This window comes from Helicoverpa armigera, chromosome 20, assembly GCF_030705265.1.
Source record: "Helicoverpa armigera isolate CAAS_96S chromosome 20, ASM3070526v1, whole genome shotgun sequence".
NCBI lineage: Eukaryota > Metazoa > Arthropoda > Insecta > Lepidoptera > Noctuidae > Helicoverpa > Helicoverpa armigera.
This window is the reverse complement of record NC_087139.1, coordinates 9429068-9445453: the sequence shown is the minus strand read 5'-3', so window position 1 is coordinate 9445453 and position 16386 is coordinate 9429068. Positions and strand designations below refer to the sequence as shown.

The window sequence follows — 16386 nt, the reverse complement described above, 5'->3', positions numbered from 1 at the left end:
TCACCCAGTATAAAATGCTCGTGGGGATCACAGATTGCACCAGTCAATACTTAGAAGTCGACAACAGCATCTAAACTATTCAACATGATCGCTTTTGTAAGTGTTTTTATTATTATTTAATAAGCAGTGACGTAATAATATAAATCGGAACTTTTTTGAGCTTCCTGGCTGTATAATATGATTGCCTTGACGTGCAAGTTGCATCTCTTAAAATTGTGTTAAAATATGGCGGCTGGTTTTGAATCTGAAAATGTTTTTGCCGTTAAATATAATGTTTATTGCTTTCTCACGCTCCAAATGAGTGTTAACGCAGTATATTTAAATGGGTGACTTGCGACATGATTTTATTTTGTTATATAACTCTTTTGTTACTGTCTGGTTCATGGTGAATGGTCTGTTACGTTACATAGTTACTTACCTAGTCATGTTTTAGCATAAACCTGAAAAGAAGGAATCTTGTCAACATGAATAAACATACAAATAGAACACATGTTGATTGAGATCCTCACACAATTAAAGCAACTATTCAGTTTGAGATTTCATGTTCTTCAAGGGTTGTATTCCAAAGATTCAAACCCCAATGCGGGATTTACAATATTCGGACTTCAAAACATCACTTGTCTTTACGAGGCTTTTTAAGACTCAATCTTTTTCTACTTATCGCATACATTATTCAAGCCTAGAACTTCAAAAAAAAAACAAATATTGGCATTAAGTGCATATTTCTTAACTACTTCACATACCTCAAAATTACCAACATACCCTTATCTTCCAGAGAACAGCAGCCATCCTCCTCCTGGCAGCGTACGCTGCTGCCCGTCCATCCGAAGACTGGGAGCCCGAAGGTCATTCCCACTCGGAGCACACAAAACCCTACCACGTCACGGTGGTGAAGAAGATCGGAGTCCCGGTCCCGCATCCCGTGGCCGTGTCAGTCCCGCAGTACGTGAAGGTCCCGATACCCCAGCCCTACCCCGTCCACGTTACGGTGGAACAGCCTATCCATGTGCCAGTTTACAAGGTAAGATTTGGCTCCTAATGTTAATAAATAGATGGATATAACTTTTAGATGTCCTTCTATGAGAGATCTTAGACTTTTATGAGATTTTGAGACTTCTAAGACATGTAGAGGAGATGATAGTCCCTCTAAGATCATCAAAATCTTGGCAGATTCAAGTGTGTTACTGGTAAAGACAATCTTAAGTGGCTAGTTTCCGCCGTTCGTGTCGCAGTAAAAAAAGTTTGTGATAAACCTGTCAAAATTCGCGATTTAAGAGACATGAATCCAAAATTATTGACAGCTGGCTAATAAGCAAATTCTGAAATGTCGTATCCACGTCTTATATTCAAGAAATCAGTTGGATATCGCATTAAAATGTACGTTACATAAACAGTCTGAAAAAGAAACATAATAATTATTCAAAGAGACCGGTTATCAAAAAAAACTGTCAAAGATAATAATATCATAAATGTAAAAAATTACAAGACATAATTATGCCCTAAAGGTTTGCACTCGCCTTATGCATGAAGAAAGTAGAACACTAACTTAGCCTCACTTTTAGTTTACACCTTAAAACTTCAAGGAAGTGTTGATTTGTTCCTATCACAAAACGCTCTTGCTATTATCTAACATCTTCTACATAAGGCCTTTGTAGTAATTGACTGCATTCTATCAAGAAATTGGCGCCAAAAAGCATCTGACAGTTATGACAGCATTCAACTGTCATAACTGTTAATTCCTGCGAGCTTTCGATGTCTTCACGTTTATTGATTGCGGTTCTAAAACAATATTGAAATCTCCAATCAAACAATATTACTGTGTAGAATCCATAATTTCTTCAGACAATGTCACCTAAGCGTTCATTGTTTTGCTAGAATGGAATTTATAAACACACGTCCCATTCGTCATTTCACCCTGTCAGATGACTACCAAATACTTTCAGTCCCGTGCCAAAACGAAATAAAACAAAAGCCAAACATTCCATTTGCATTCATTTAAAACAAGTTTACAATCGCAAATAAACAAACACATGATAACATTTAGTACGCAAATAAAACGATGACTGAATTTTACGACTTTCACGATTGGTTTCATAAAAAATACATATGGTAGCATACAACTTTCTTTGTCTACAATGAAAACAAATGATCGTTATTATAAGGCCACCTTTCACATCGACCACGCCATAAAGATAGAACCAATTAGGTTTATACTCCCAACGGATAAAATGCCATTCTCCTAACATCAATTCAATTACTCAAACCGCAAAGTTAAAGAGGCGCGCTAAAGAGAAACTATACAATTATCTTACACAAATAAAGTAGTACAACGTGATGTTATATCACAGTTATTGTGTCTAGATGCGTTTTTGCAATTATCTCATAACGTTACCCATTCATTGCTGCATCGGTTACGTAACTCAGTCGGCCATGACAGAAAGTAAGAGCGCGGGCAGTCAGCCGTGCATTTGAAAAAAGAACAGTGCGTTTGTGACAGTTCGCGCCCATTTACGTTCGGATACATTCTCCCATCCCAGATAATGTAACTTATACAAATAATTAAACTAGTCTTCATTTTATTGGCAGCTCTCTTAAATGCACTTTCTTTCTCCTAACCGGTCTCAACACATATGCCAATGACTCCGTCTACACTCACAAGACCCGTGTCTAGACAAAGTCAAAAAAAGTTGTCAAAGTTTTTTAGAAAGTAGAAATGTATCATATTTTAAAAGCTGTATAATGTCTAGCTAGTTAAAAGAACTGGGCTGAATTTGATTACCATCTATCTAAAAACAATGCAAAAAGACTTATGTGAAATTCTTTTGCAGGTCGTGCCCCAGATTGTAGAGAAGCCAGTACCTTACACCGTTGAGAAGCCCGTCCCTTATGAGGTCGAGAAGCCATACCCCGTCGAGGTCGAGAAGAAGGTTGAGGTCCCAATCCCCAAGCCTTACCCCGTCCACGTACCTGTCTACAAACACGTTTACCACCACAAAGGAGGCCACAAGCACTAAATAATAAAAAAAAAATGGGGAATGAGGTTCTATAGCTTATTTTTATAAGCGGGGTTGCCAGTTGTAAATACAAATTTCGTAGATCTGATGGAGATGTAATTCCATTAGTGTTGACTTATGTACTAATGTTGTGATATTTATTGTTGTGTGCATACAATTTTATGTTGTTGTTTGTGCTGTTGATCGCGTTTTTGTTGACTATTGTGTAATTGTTGTTGATTATTTTTAATTTTAAGTGTTGTACATTAAAAAATGATTTTTAACTATTTATTTTGTAATTATTCGACACCCTGTCTAATAAGATCTTCCAATTATTTCCGGAATCCTCTCAAGATAAAATTACAACTTCCTACACACCAGCCATTTTGAATAGAACATCAGATTCCCCTTTACTTTCAAGAACATCAAAACAATCCAATCGATTTCCGCAATCGAAAGGGACATTCTCATATCTATTAAACTGTAAATCGATATCTTAGTGCGATTCTTGTTTAGCATCACTGCAGTCCAACTTTCACTGAACAGCGGTCAAGGCTCCGGTCATTGACTTTAGAACACTCGCCGATGATCTTTCTTAAATCACTATACATTGCTGGATTTGTATGATATGTAAATAAATTTAGTCTTTGGTAGTAAGTAATGGATGTTGCGTGTGGGTGGTCGGCGAAGGAGTCGGTATATCAATTGATTGCTCGCTAATAAATTGATCACTTCTTTATTTTGTTTACATGTGAGTCACGAGATGGGTTTCATCTGCTGTGCGTGAATAAAGATTTGTAAAATTGTTTAAATGAACATCATGTAGATGTACATTGTTGTAGAATTGAATGCTAAAAATGCACACAGTTATTAGAAAGAAGCGTTTGTTACACACAAAGTTCCCACGACTTCTAAATAAACCTAATTTTTGAATAATGACAGTCCCTAAGTTTATAAAATCCACAGTTCCTAACTTCTAAAACTAAGTAGGTCAAGTTTTTTAATATGATCGTAAACGGTCTGCAGATGGGTGGTCACCCATCTTGTCACAAGTGACCACTTAGGTATCTTAAGCTGTGTCATGAATATTATTAGCACATCGTAAACACTCTTTAGATTTCGCAAAATCATTAGCTTAGCCAACTAAATTGGTGCTGGCTTTCAGTCTGACCAGGTCATACCTTCAACATTGAACTACCAACCTAGTCATTTATTTACTAGCTGTTTCCTACCGGATCTACTGCCCAGGGATGAAAAATTGCATATGTTACTCGGGAAGAGTGTAGCTTTCCAACAGTGAAATAATTTTTCAAATTGGTTCAGTTTCAGAAACTTTAGCTTACAAACAAAAAAATGTTTCCTCTTTATTATATTATTAGTATGGATTCAGTTCCCGATTACAGATGTTCATTGGTAAGTTAATCTACCTGTATCAATTATGAGACCGATTTCGCTTAGTAGTAGTAGTAACCAAAAAGCTACGTGTAAATCAGCCATCACGGTCGGGTGTGATCGCTCTGAGGTTTGCTGTCAGAGAACCCAATTCTGGGTTAACACATTCACTGCGGCAGCGTTAAATCTAAACTTTCTTTTAGTGCGATACGAGACAAATGCTGCCCGTATCTATATTTCCTGATATGCGTTACGGCTTCTATTTTGCCGTACCAGAACCTGACTTTCAAAGCCTATACAGACGTGGAAACCACCTATATCAATGGTTTTTATCAACAAATCGATAGACTATATCCTTGTTTACACCTAGCTGCAGTCGCCCCGGGTTCTCTGTTATACTTTGAAAGATACAGAGATTTTTCAAAATCTTTCATTCGCGGCAATATATATGCCGTACAGCGTAGAAGTGAAAAAATGCTAGGGATGGGGTTTACTTCTGGAATGATAGTCGATAGTTTAAAAATATTTTTTATTGTAGATAAAATATTCATATTTATCAGTGTTATATTATTATATAAATCAACATAATTATGTAACCTAATTATATAATATGTATAAATATGTATTTATATTCTACCACAATCACACTATAGCGCCACCTAGTCCCAAATACATATAATGCATAGTATAGTTAGAAAATATATCCAGACCACAATATACACAGACAACTAGACAAAGAATGTTTGATTTGTGTGGGAATCTAACCCACAACCACTACGCCAACAGACCAATTTTAAAAAAACTAAAAACTATTAAAGGACGTGTATGAAACTTAGTAAGTAGGTAGTTATTCCACTGAATTATTTTCACACTTGACATCTTTGGCATCAAGATGATGATTTCCCCTCTCTCTCTCTACTCAAATCCAGTTTTTTTTATGTGAACGTCTCATTGTAGCAGAACCGCGTAATATTTTTCACAAAAAATATTGTTACGTCTTGCTTACGGCCAGCACTAGCGCACACTGAACCGCCGCGCGGACGCATGCAGTGTGGGGTTAGGGTACGGCAAGATATTCGCCGTACCGCACTGAATGAAAATAATTATTTTACTGTGCGTTACGGCAACTATTTTGCCGTATATTGTTAGTGTACAATATTATTATATTAAAAGCAACAATATTGAAAATATCACTATCTCATTCCTACGCGCAAGGGAACTTAGATAAATCGCCCCCGCACAGTACGCAAAACAAGGACAACGAGCTACCGCACTGGCTGAGAGTCGAATACGGCCAAATACTTGCCGTAACGCAGTGAATGTGTTAAGCTCGCCTTTGTACATAACTTTTCTCTATTGTGTGTGTATTAAAATATGTATTGTGTACAATAAAGAATAATGAAATGATCAGGCAGAGAAATATAAAAGAAGAAAGAAATGCTATTAATCAAGGATTTTATTTTAACCCCCAATGCAAAAAAGGAGTGACATAAGTTTGACCGCTATGTCTGTACCACCGTGGCTCTACAGATGAACCGATAGGGATAGATTTTTTTAAGGTGAAAGTTAATGACCGAAAATTCTGTTCTCCATGAGGTGACTAAAATGTAGTATGAAGTTAAAGAGGCTTCCTGAAAACGAAATGTAAGTGCACTCATTATATTGTAATCTAGCATGGACGCAGTGATTGTAATAAATCCTGATGCATACTAAAAGCAGAGACGAAGCGAAGCTATTTTGCTAATATCAACCTCACAAACTGTTCTTCGGATTCACTAACAATATTTTCAAAATTCTTTAATCAATATACATGCATACATTTGCAGACATTTGTGCAGACATTTGTGGGTGTTGTTAGCTACCTATATGCTACATTTGATAAGAACAAAACAGCTAAAGTAGTTTATCTATAAACTTGCGTTTCTAGTTTTATTGTTCATCCAGAATAGGGTTATGTTTGAGTACATTAAAGTGATTGTTGTTTAAAGAAAATCTTGATTCCATTCAAAGTTTTCAGTTGTTGCGATACTGACCAAATTTTTGTGACGTTCGTACTGCGTACAAAGCAGGTCATGTCCAAATTGTTAACTAACCCCTTTCCTTCACAATTTCGCGCATCTACATAAAATTAGCGTCGCTTTTTCTGCAACACAGCCTTAAATTGACCACAACATGCATAGATTATGCAACCTAAATTATCCTAGATGGCAAGATTGCAGAGAAAGTCAAATTGCGCGATAGCAACACTGGTTTCCTGTTGCGCGGGAAATAATTATGCTATGGACATTATGCTCTATGGTTATGTCATAGACATCGAGTATCGAGTGACAAAGATTGCAAGTTTGATTCCTCTCTTGATTCCGTCTGATCACAGAATACCTGGAAACAAGATACAGTTAAAAGTCTTACCCGCTCCAAGGCAACTACTTCCTGAAGCCGGATATCACAAAATAAATAGATACTTACGCTACATCCTCAATTGAAAGAGAGGATTTTTACAGGCTCTAATCTACCCTGCTTTTTTTACTTTGAACAATATAGTTCAAAGTAAAAAAAGCAGGGCAAACCAAGCTACCCATATCCATCGATATTCTGCTTTCAACTCTAGCATCAAAGTTTTGAAAATGCAATTTTGATCAGTATATTACATAATCTGTATAGCTACTTAGCTCATTGTTTATTCCTAAACTTAACCACCCCGATACCAAATTCATGCCTTTTAGCCAACTAGGCAACCATCATCTTGTTTAGCACATAAGCGAAATCCTATAAAATAAAAATATCGTCAATCAATCGATACATAATCACGACATAGGTACAACACTATCGATTAGTGTTCCCGCTGCGTGAGTCACATTTATATGTTCCCTCCATGTAGTTTTATTTCAGTTGCAGCAGAAATGCTCTTACGCACATAAAATAGACATAAAATAGATGGTATATGAGGAATTGCGAATGTTTTTATAATAAAATGGCTATTTCCCGCTGTTTCAGTCAGACCTTGAGGGATGTACGTCCTGGCTTATTAATACTAACCTTTTTTGTGGAAAATTATCAACTTACCCTTCCCGATGTAGTAGGAGAAGGGAGTGTCACTTTTCATGATTAAAACCTACCTTTGTTACTTACTTCTAGAGTCCTTTTGTAACAGGTTCACGCTAACTCTTTCGAACACCTTGGACACTGAAAGTTGGTGGTGATACGCTCCTGTATCTGAAGATCACGTTAAGCTGTTAATCCTACACCTGATCTCTCTCCAATAGTATCAGATTGCCGTCCCTGAGGATAATAAGAGAAAATGAGAGAGAGGGGAATAGACAGTGTTTGTATTTGTCCTCTTGTTTCTGATCTCCTTCGTGAATATGGTGGCTAAGAACGCTGTGCTTCTGAAAAATTTGCTCACAATAATGGTCAGACTGGCGTTCTCTAAAAATCTTGCAAGATTGCTCATAAGTTATTGAACTGTAAACAAATCCAAGTTTTAATCCTATCCAAAAATAACATGATCCTTAATGTGCGTGTTAACAATTATGACGAGAGCCTGTGTGATCCCGTCCAGCAAGCGTCCAGCACATGAAATAATATCACCCCGGAGCGAAGCGATTGGTTCCGCCTGCTCGCCGCAAGGGGCGCTGCGAGCGATACGTCTTTTTTTGTATTTTTTTTACAAATTTTTAGAGATCCTTAGTCAAAGATACGAAGCTTAAATATATTATAGTTACTATGTTACTTGAAATAAAAGTCTTTATGTCTTATTAATTGAAGAAAAATTCGGCTGTTTGAAGATTAAAGTAATGTTAGGAATATAGGTGTGAAATATAATCAAAAACTGGTTGTTTATAACACAATGGCGGGTCACACTTGTCCCCACATTTCCCCGGTCGCCTACGCTGCGCACACGCACCTGCCATCCCCCACCGGGGGGCCGCCCGGCCTCCTTTCAAGCCAACGGATTAATGCCACGATTCCTTTGCCCTTTTTTTATTAAAAAAAAAATAGAAATAACTCATATCTCTCGCGATCGGAGATGTTAAAGCTGGTTAGGTTTTTTTTCAGTTTAGAGATATGGTTCTACGTAATTAAATGGCCTAAAGATCTTCAGAAGATGTTAGCTACTTGTTATAATAATCTTAATAAACTTAAAACAATTTTAAAGATAAAAAATATTGGTGCATTATATTGAGCTGAGTACCTAACTACTTAATCAGAGACATACGCCCTAGACAGCCAGTAGCCATACGGGTGGTAACCGATTGACCAATCGGATTATTGGAAAGATGGGCTAAAAATTATAAATTAACCTCTCATAACACAATATTTTTCTGAAACACCTGAATCTCCAATAAAGCTTTCATAGCACAAATTACGAAAACTGATCATAATGGCCCATGAAATCATGGAATATATCATACTTAACGTTCGCCCATAGATCTCAAGGCAGCCCACTTCAGCACTCACAAAGCATAAACACATTAATATAACCATAACTGCGGTAATCCTTAATTTAATGGCAAAACAAACGAACACACACGCGGAACATTTGCAAACAAATCACTTCAAATAACGGCCATTGAAAAATACATCATATCATTTACTTACTAGCTGTTTTCCCGCGGTTTCACCCGCGTCTAGTGAGAACTACCGGGATGAAATGTAGCCTATGTTACTCGGGAAGAGTGTAGCTTTCTAACAGTGAAAGAATTTTTCAAATCGGTTCTGTAGCTTCGGAGCCCTTGGGGCACAAACAAAGAAACAAAAAAAAATGCTCTTTACTATATTAGTGTAGATTCAACGTCCGTAAAACAAAATCATACAGTTCAAAATTATATAAAGTTATCATTTCAGTAACAGTATTTATGCTTTTGTCAGGTCATAAACAAAAGGGAGATTTGCCCGCGAAATCTGGATAATTTCCCGCGCTTCAGAACAAACATGGCGGTGGTGCCAACAGCTGAAACCTACGTGTCGAAATATCGATGTCATTACGTCATTTCTACGTTAGATTAAGATATAACGCGAATCTTCGAAGTTTACAAGTTTTCATAATTGTTTATCTTTTTGCTTCACCTAATGTTATTGCTAATGTCTGCATTATTTTGAATTGTTTCGAAGGAGTTTCTTCAAGACACTTTTCATGTGTTTCAAGGCGTTCAGAAATTAAACGTAGTTTTTCGGTACGATTGCCGCCTAATCTACTTACTATGGAGTCTTATACATTACAAGATTGAACAAACATTGCTATCTCACGGGCTATAGAAAAAACATTGCTGAATTTAATAAAAGTCGAGTTGCAATGCTAATTCAAGACCTAATGTTCTACACTTATTAAATAACCCGTAGGTAAAAGATAACAGCATAAATTTAAATACCTAACCTTAATGCAGCATTATTATAACTAAAATTCCTAGCTTCTAGAACTAGCGGCAGTCCATTACTGAAACTAATTAATCAACCCTCGCGATGCGATTGCATGTGTTAACGTGGTATTAACTCGGTATTAACAGTGGTTTGCGTGCGGTCAAGTAGCCGTGGCCAGCCGATGCAAATTGCCCGCGATAGCCGCGCCCGCAGCCCCGCCCAGTCGCAGGGTTGGCCCACCGACGATTAATAAGCCCTTAACAAAAGCCCTTCGCACTTCAAACCCGTTCCTAAGGTGCAAGTACCAAAGCGTCGCTTAAATTATTTCAGGACGATGATAAGGGTTAAAAATTGTTTGTAATCATAGGTTCGGTTGATAATTGCGTTTATGCATGCCGTGTATTTGTTCATTAGTTCTGTGTTACAACTTATTTGAGCAGGTGTGTGTAATGGCGTCTATTTTGAGCATAGGCTAAAGAGACATCGGTGCTTACTTGTCTGTTTTTCTTCATTCAAGTCACATAGGTATACGTCATCTACTTTTATTGCAAACAGAAGTGTCAAATAAAATGGCTATGATGCATCAACTAAAGTGCCTACATAATAAAGATTAATACACGAAGTACGGAAAGATAGATTAATATTAACGATTATCTTTTAGTGTCTTCATAAACTTCAAATACCTACTAGTAGTTAACAAAAAGCAAAAGTACGTTATCGACCGTTGTGGTTACAGGCAACTGGCTCACAATCAAAGGCTTTTTATGGATTATCATGCTACGATAACATTTATTAGAGTTACCTAGTACCTACTTGTTAAGCTTAGGATCATCCAAAAGTGGCACCGGTATCCAAGAAACTATGTGGAAACCGGCTGTTTTATGTTTTGTATGTGAAGCGGAGGAATGAGGATCATGGTTTAAGGAAGGTCTAAGGCACGAATGTGGATGGACACAGAGAAAGACTAAAGATACGATAGGTCGATTTAGGTATGAAAGACGATATGGTTAGAAAGAAGATTACTTGTGAAATGATGTTATTTCATTACTTGTAACTTTGTATTATTTAAGTAATTTTCCTTATTCTAATCTTAAGAAAAAAGAACAATTCATACGCATACATTTGATAGGTACATAAACAAACTCCCGACAGCACACCGGTTGACATTCCAACCTCGGAACAGTCACTCTGATAACCCATCTTTTGTCTAATCAAACCAACCGATCGACGGCCAATAACCGCATTATATTTACTGACAAAAAACAACAAAACATCGAATTCTCAACCTTATTCTTAAAAAGTTAGAGGTTGTAAGGTACAAAGGAGGGTGTAACAGATCTTGGTAGATTTAAAAACGCTCGGCATACCTCTTTGTCGATGGTACGTCTCAATTCTTGGGAATACATCTCTCATAAGTTAAAATACTCGATGTGTTTGATGAGAACATGACTGAGTTGTCTTTGTGTTGCAGTTGTAGGTAGGTTTAAGTTAGGCTCTTGTATTTTTCTTAAGAAATCGGCTGTGGCAAAATTAAGCGTAGGACCTAGCCTTTGCCCAACTATGTTGGGATCAGCTTACTAGTTCGTTACATGGAGCGACTGCTTATCTGACCTCCTCAATCCAGTTACCCGGACAACCTCTTTGGTAAGACTGATGGTCAGACTTTCTAGCTTCTGACTACCCCGCTACCAAGACAAGCTGCTTTTCAGTGCTCTTGAATAATGAAACAAGCCTGGCGTCTCTACTAAGATAATTTTGTAAATATCACCGTCGCGTCCGGCCTGAGAAGGCCCTTTTCTCTCTCAATAAAGCCATATTTGCAACTCTATTCTTTAATCGACAGTCACCTACCGCAAAATCGATTTATATCCCTGGGACAGAGACCACTTATTTTACTATAACTCTCCCATCATCCCGAACCACAATAACAGACAATAACTTATCCGACATATTGCCTCCAAAAGATCTATTTGACGTCATCACGAGCCATTCCCGTTAATAACACAGATGTCGACACTACCATTCTACGTCTTAATTCACCTGTCAAACTTGAGCATCGACTATAGAGCAACATTAGTCAAACTGTCAAAGTACCACGGGCAACTGTCAATTAGTTATGCGCGAACACGCAAGATCGCCGGTAGCAAGGATTCAAAAATGCAGGTAGAATATTGTGGGATGTCTTAGGTTCCGTTGTAATCTAGTTGCTTTAAACGTATTAAAAATTAGTGTTAACTCTTTCAGGGACTTTCAACGTTAAACACTACGTTAACTACTTATGTAGGAAGTTAATAAAAAATACTTTGAATGTGCAAGAGTGGAAACGACTATCCTGTTAGCTCATATCATATACCTAAAAAACATTACATAAGCACGAGACTACAGCGATAAAAATGTGCCAGAAGAACCCTAATAACACCCAAATCCTTAAAGAATTATTAGGTTACCTCGTAGCCCTATCAAAACCAACATTAATCTTCAACTCTATAATTTGACCCACCTCAAAAACTCCAAACATTGTGACATCGCTCCGAATGATTTTGACAAACTACATCTCTAGTGACGAGCCGTCAAAATCGATAATAGACTCGCCGATTTAAAACATAATTAATCGATGTCCGCTAAACGAATTACCGGCAGCGAATCGTTTATCAAGTTAAAAAGAAAAAAAAAACAAATGATACTGGCAGACAACAATGGCGGCATTTGAATTGAATCCTCTAAAGTTTTGTTTGGACATCTAAGGTTTTTCAATGAATGTAGATACATTAAGTCAATTTGCATATGCTTTTGTGCCTTTAGTTTTTTAACGACCGCGATAGCGAGCTGAAGTTGTTAAATGGCTGCGGAGGCACTGAAATGTGGGCTGTTAACTGTGTTTGAAACATTACGTCACTTCAGGACGGAATATCTTGTTGTTGCATCAGTTTCAAGACGGTTTATTTTGGATTTGAACTGTTGTTATGTTTTAGCATATTCTTTAGAAAATTTACTACTAATATTGTAATCCTTAAGTGTCTACCTTATTGCTACTTCGCTAATTGGTAGGTATAGGAACCTCCGATTTGTTTTACTAATACGATCGTATTAAATTGAATTCGGTAGTCGATTTTTTTTAAAACAAACATATGTCTAAAATTATAATAAGTCCATCTGAACGCTTGCTAATAAGACCGATATTGTGACAAGACACTGGTCTTAAAATTATAATAAGTCCATCTGAACGCTTGCTAATAAGACCGATATTGTGACAAGACACTGGTCTTAATCCCGTTCAATCTCTCTCCGTCAGAAACGGGAACGAACCCCATATCATCCACATAGATTTTATTAATACCTCCTGAACTCCAATAATGAGACGTTAATAGTCTGTTACAAAATTATTTTATAAGACAAGTAACCAATTAAAAAGAGTAATGGCGCTGTGGCTTCGCAGGTGAGCATTTGCAAGCTGCGTGTGTGCAGTAAAATTACGCTCAATGCGAATTAACGGCAGTATGCGCCGAAGTCATCTGTCATAATCGCGAACCCAGCTTCGGAATACTTCGGAACACTTCGGATTACTTCGGATATTAAATACGAGTTTCCTTCTCCATAATGAAGATGGACCATGGGTCTTGGATGGGTGGGCCGCAGTTTTAATTGCATAACCTTAATTATAAGTTTTTTTTACGTAATTTTGTGTGCTATACTGGTTCGCATGAATTATGGCGTCGTAATTTGATTTGTCGAAACTAATGGAGGATGAGATTAAGTCAAAATTGGCAACATGCAATGAGCCTGAATGGTTTCCAGTCTTTCTTCTCTATGTGACAAAAGTCAATCAATAAGTAAGAAAGCTGAATAGTATAACTGAAAAACATTCAGGCATACTTTGTGTTGAATTTAAGGCTGTTACTAAATACCATAAGCTACTTCGTGCCATTGAAATAAACTACGCATGTTTTATTTTATATTAAGTTTTATTAGTTTCTTTAACTATCCCCTAACAACATCTACCTCTAAAACATCGCACCAACAATCCTAAATTTTCACAAAATAGTTCAGTAGAAGTAGTAGTCGGCCATTTTAAAAACCCGAAAGGGCGCGGTCCCGTTCAGAAATGCACATCAATTTGTCAACGGTAGGCGTTCCTACAACACTTAATTGGTAACGAACAGCTGATTGTAAAAAACTTCTTTGTTTATTTAAAATTTATACAACACGCCCCGTGTTATTTTTTAAAAGTGTTACCAAAATAAAAATGTTGCCATATCGAAATAAATTATCGTTACGATAATGTTTTTATCGGACTATTGATCTTATTGGCAGTTTAATTAAATGTCTTTTGGAGAATTCACTTAAAACATTGTATGGGCAGTAGATATCGTGGAAATAAATGTCAATACTTTGTTTCTGTAAGGTTACTACCGGACTTACTCAAAAATGAGAAAAATGCAATAATTATTTTTTGCTAATCGATCGGCACGCGCTAAGTTATCGATTAATTAATTTGCTTTAATTAATTTATTGTGAGAATTACGCATTAATTTTATTTTGGCAATTTACGGCCATATGTTTTTATGCACTGTTTTTTTTTTTCATTTAGGACAAATTAATCTTCCTAAAAGGGTCCCACTAATTAAGAATTAGGTATTTTTGTGTTTGTTAGGAGTTGCATTTCATCTATCGTGCGCTCGGATCCTGTTTTCAGAACCAAACTTTAGCAAATAAGTGGCTAAAATTGATATAAATTATGATATAAATAGGTGTTAAAAAGAGTGTGCTCCTTGAACACTGAACTGAGTTTGTACGAAGTCCATTCAAAGCTAGCAAGCAATCTAATTATTTAACTCTTCGCCTTAAAAATACCGCAAACAGTTCGGCAGTTTCGTTTCAGATTTAAATGAGGTAGCAGCTATCTCCCGGCGACATCTAAGCAGTGGGATCAACAGTAAATTACGCCTGAACTGGAGCGATGCACCAAATGCATTGTATGCAGATGTGCGTCCACCGCGTCTACCAACATTTGCATCAACTTTCTGAACGAATTTGTAAATAAACCCCACCTAATTATAACCTGCATATGGCAACAAAAATATATCCGCAGATATTATCAACGAAAAGAAAGTAACGCTAGAAGTATTTTTATCTGACAATTTATCGCCCGCAGGTGCCGCATCTAAACACAAAAGTAAGTACACGGACCGTCGTTATCGAATATCATTTTCAATTATATAAACAATAGCGATTGCCAGCCATTGTTCAAATCACAATAGCATCGCTCATTACTCAGACGCTCGTTAACTCACCGGCCGCCGCGAAACACTAACTTTATCAGCGGCCCACGTCAAAATATCTACAGATCTCAAACTATATCTCCGTCCGACACAATCGAAATCAAATAAAAGCAAAAACTGAACATGACGCCTGAACGCAGCCCAGAAGCCAGATGCGTATCGACGCGCCAAAAAGCAAAATTCGAGTTTCGAACCCCGCCGGTGATATGACGTTTCCCGCGTTCCTTTTTCGAAAGTGCCCGCGAATTGTCAACCGTCGCATAGACAACGAGCACATTTGAATACCGCCGATTTGAATATAAAGGTCGGCATTCACGTGTCGCCGCCATACATCAACCGGGAAGGCTTTAAGTCTTTCGAGCGCTTTTCGGACACAAATAAGCGTCTGATGTTCGACAGGACGCGCATAATACGGTCAGATTTAGTTCGGCCCCGACGCGAGCTGCACCGCGCCACTATTTATGAGACGTACGTGATGAAAGCGCGTTTACTTTGGCGGCTATTTCGCGAACGGGGTGTGAATGTTTTAACTGCACCGGGCTCGTCTCAACCTCATTCCATCGGCGCTTATGTAAATGACGACTTCAAATGCATTAAGATAATCATTTAAAATATTTATAGCGTGTAAACGTCGATATTAAGGCGGGTAGACACCCACGACAGAGAGTCCGTATCGTCTTCGGCCATATTTCATTTGGCCACAATTACAACCATTAAACGGGGCGCAACTCTTTGATATTTCTTATTTTATTTATTGTAGAGAACTTATTAGGATACCGTGGCATTAATGATGACAGATGAGGCGGGGTATCTCGGCTTAATGCGCTCCGTGGCGAGCGGAGCCCTGCGCTCACTTGTTGATAGTTCACAAATATATTTAGGTAAATTATTTATTCCAAGCCGATACCTGGCAATAGCCGCTCGAGTATGCGTGTACAGACGTTCAGGCACGTCTGTTTCAGTATTTTATCGACCCACACAGTCGGCCATAGAACTACTGGCTTGTAAGTAATTACTTAACGGCCAGTTTAAAACGCAAATGGCAAAGATATCATGTTATTTAAAATGCGTAATTGAAAACAATATTTAATAGTATTTTATCGCGACAGTACATTCCGTTTTATTAATGTCTGGCCGTCGTAATCTGCATAACAAAACTATTATGCGCTTCGAGAAACGCACCGTGGAGCCCTTTTGTTTGAAAGACAAATGTCTATCATTAACTGACCAATTATCAAGTCGGGTTCCAAGAAGCTCACCACATTCCGCTAACGAAGCAATTTATTGAGGAATTAGGGAAAATCCACCCTGGTGAAGTAAATAAGTGCCTAAAAAGAGTTTATTACCTACCACAATTTATTTGA

The 16386-nt window shown here is 37.5% G+C and overlaps 2 protein-coding genes across 2 annotated transcripts in view; one reads left to right on the top strand and one right to left on the bottom strand.

Annotated features, from left to right (window-relative positions):
* The window catches only part of LOC110381946 (alanine--tRNA ligase, mitochondrial), a 317119-nt gene that overhangs the window by 203364 nt on the left and 97369 nt on the right, over nucleotides 1-16386 (bottom strand). The gene's annotated exons all lie outside the window — the stretch shown is intronic.
* LOC110379248 (uncharacterized) lies at nucleotides 13-3280 on the top strand. The gene is made up of 3 exons (XM_021338842.3): nucleotides 13-96; nucleotides 776-1021; nucleotides 2829-3280. Exons 1-3 carry the CDS (start codon nucleotides 85-87, stop codon nucleotides 3012-3014), a joined length of 444 nt encoding a protein of 147 aa, XP_021194517.1. The 5' UTR covers nucleotides 13-84; the 3' UTR covers nucleotides 3015-3280.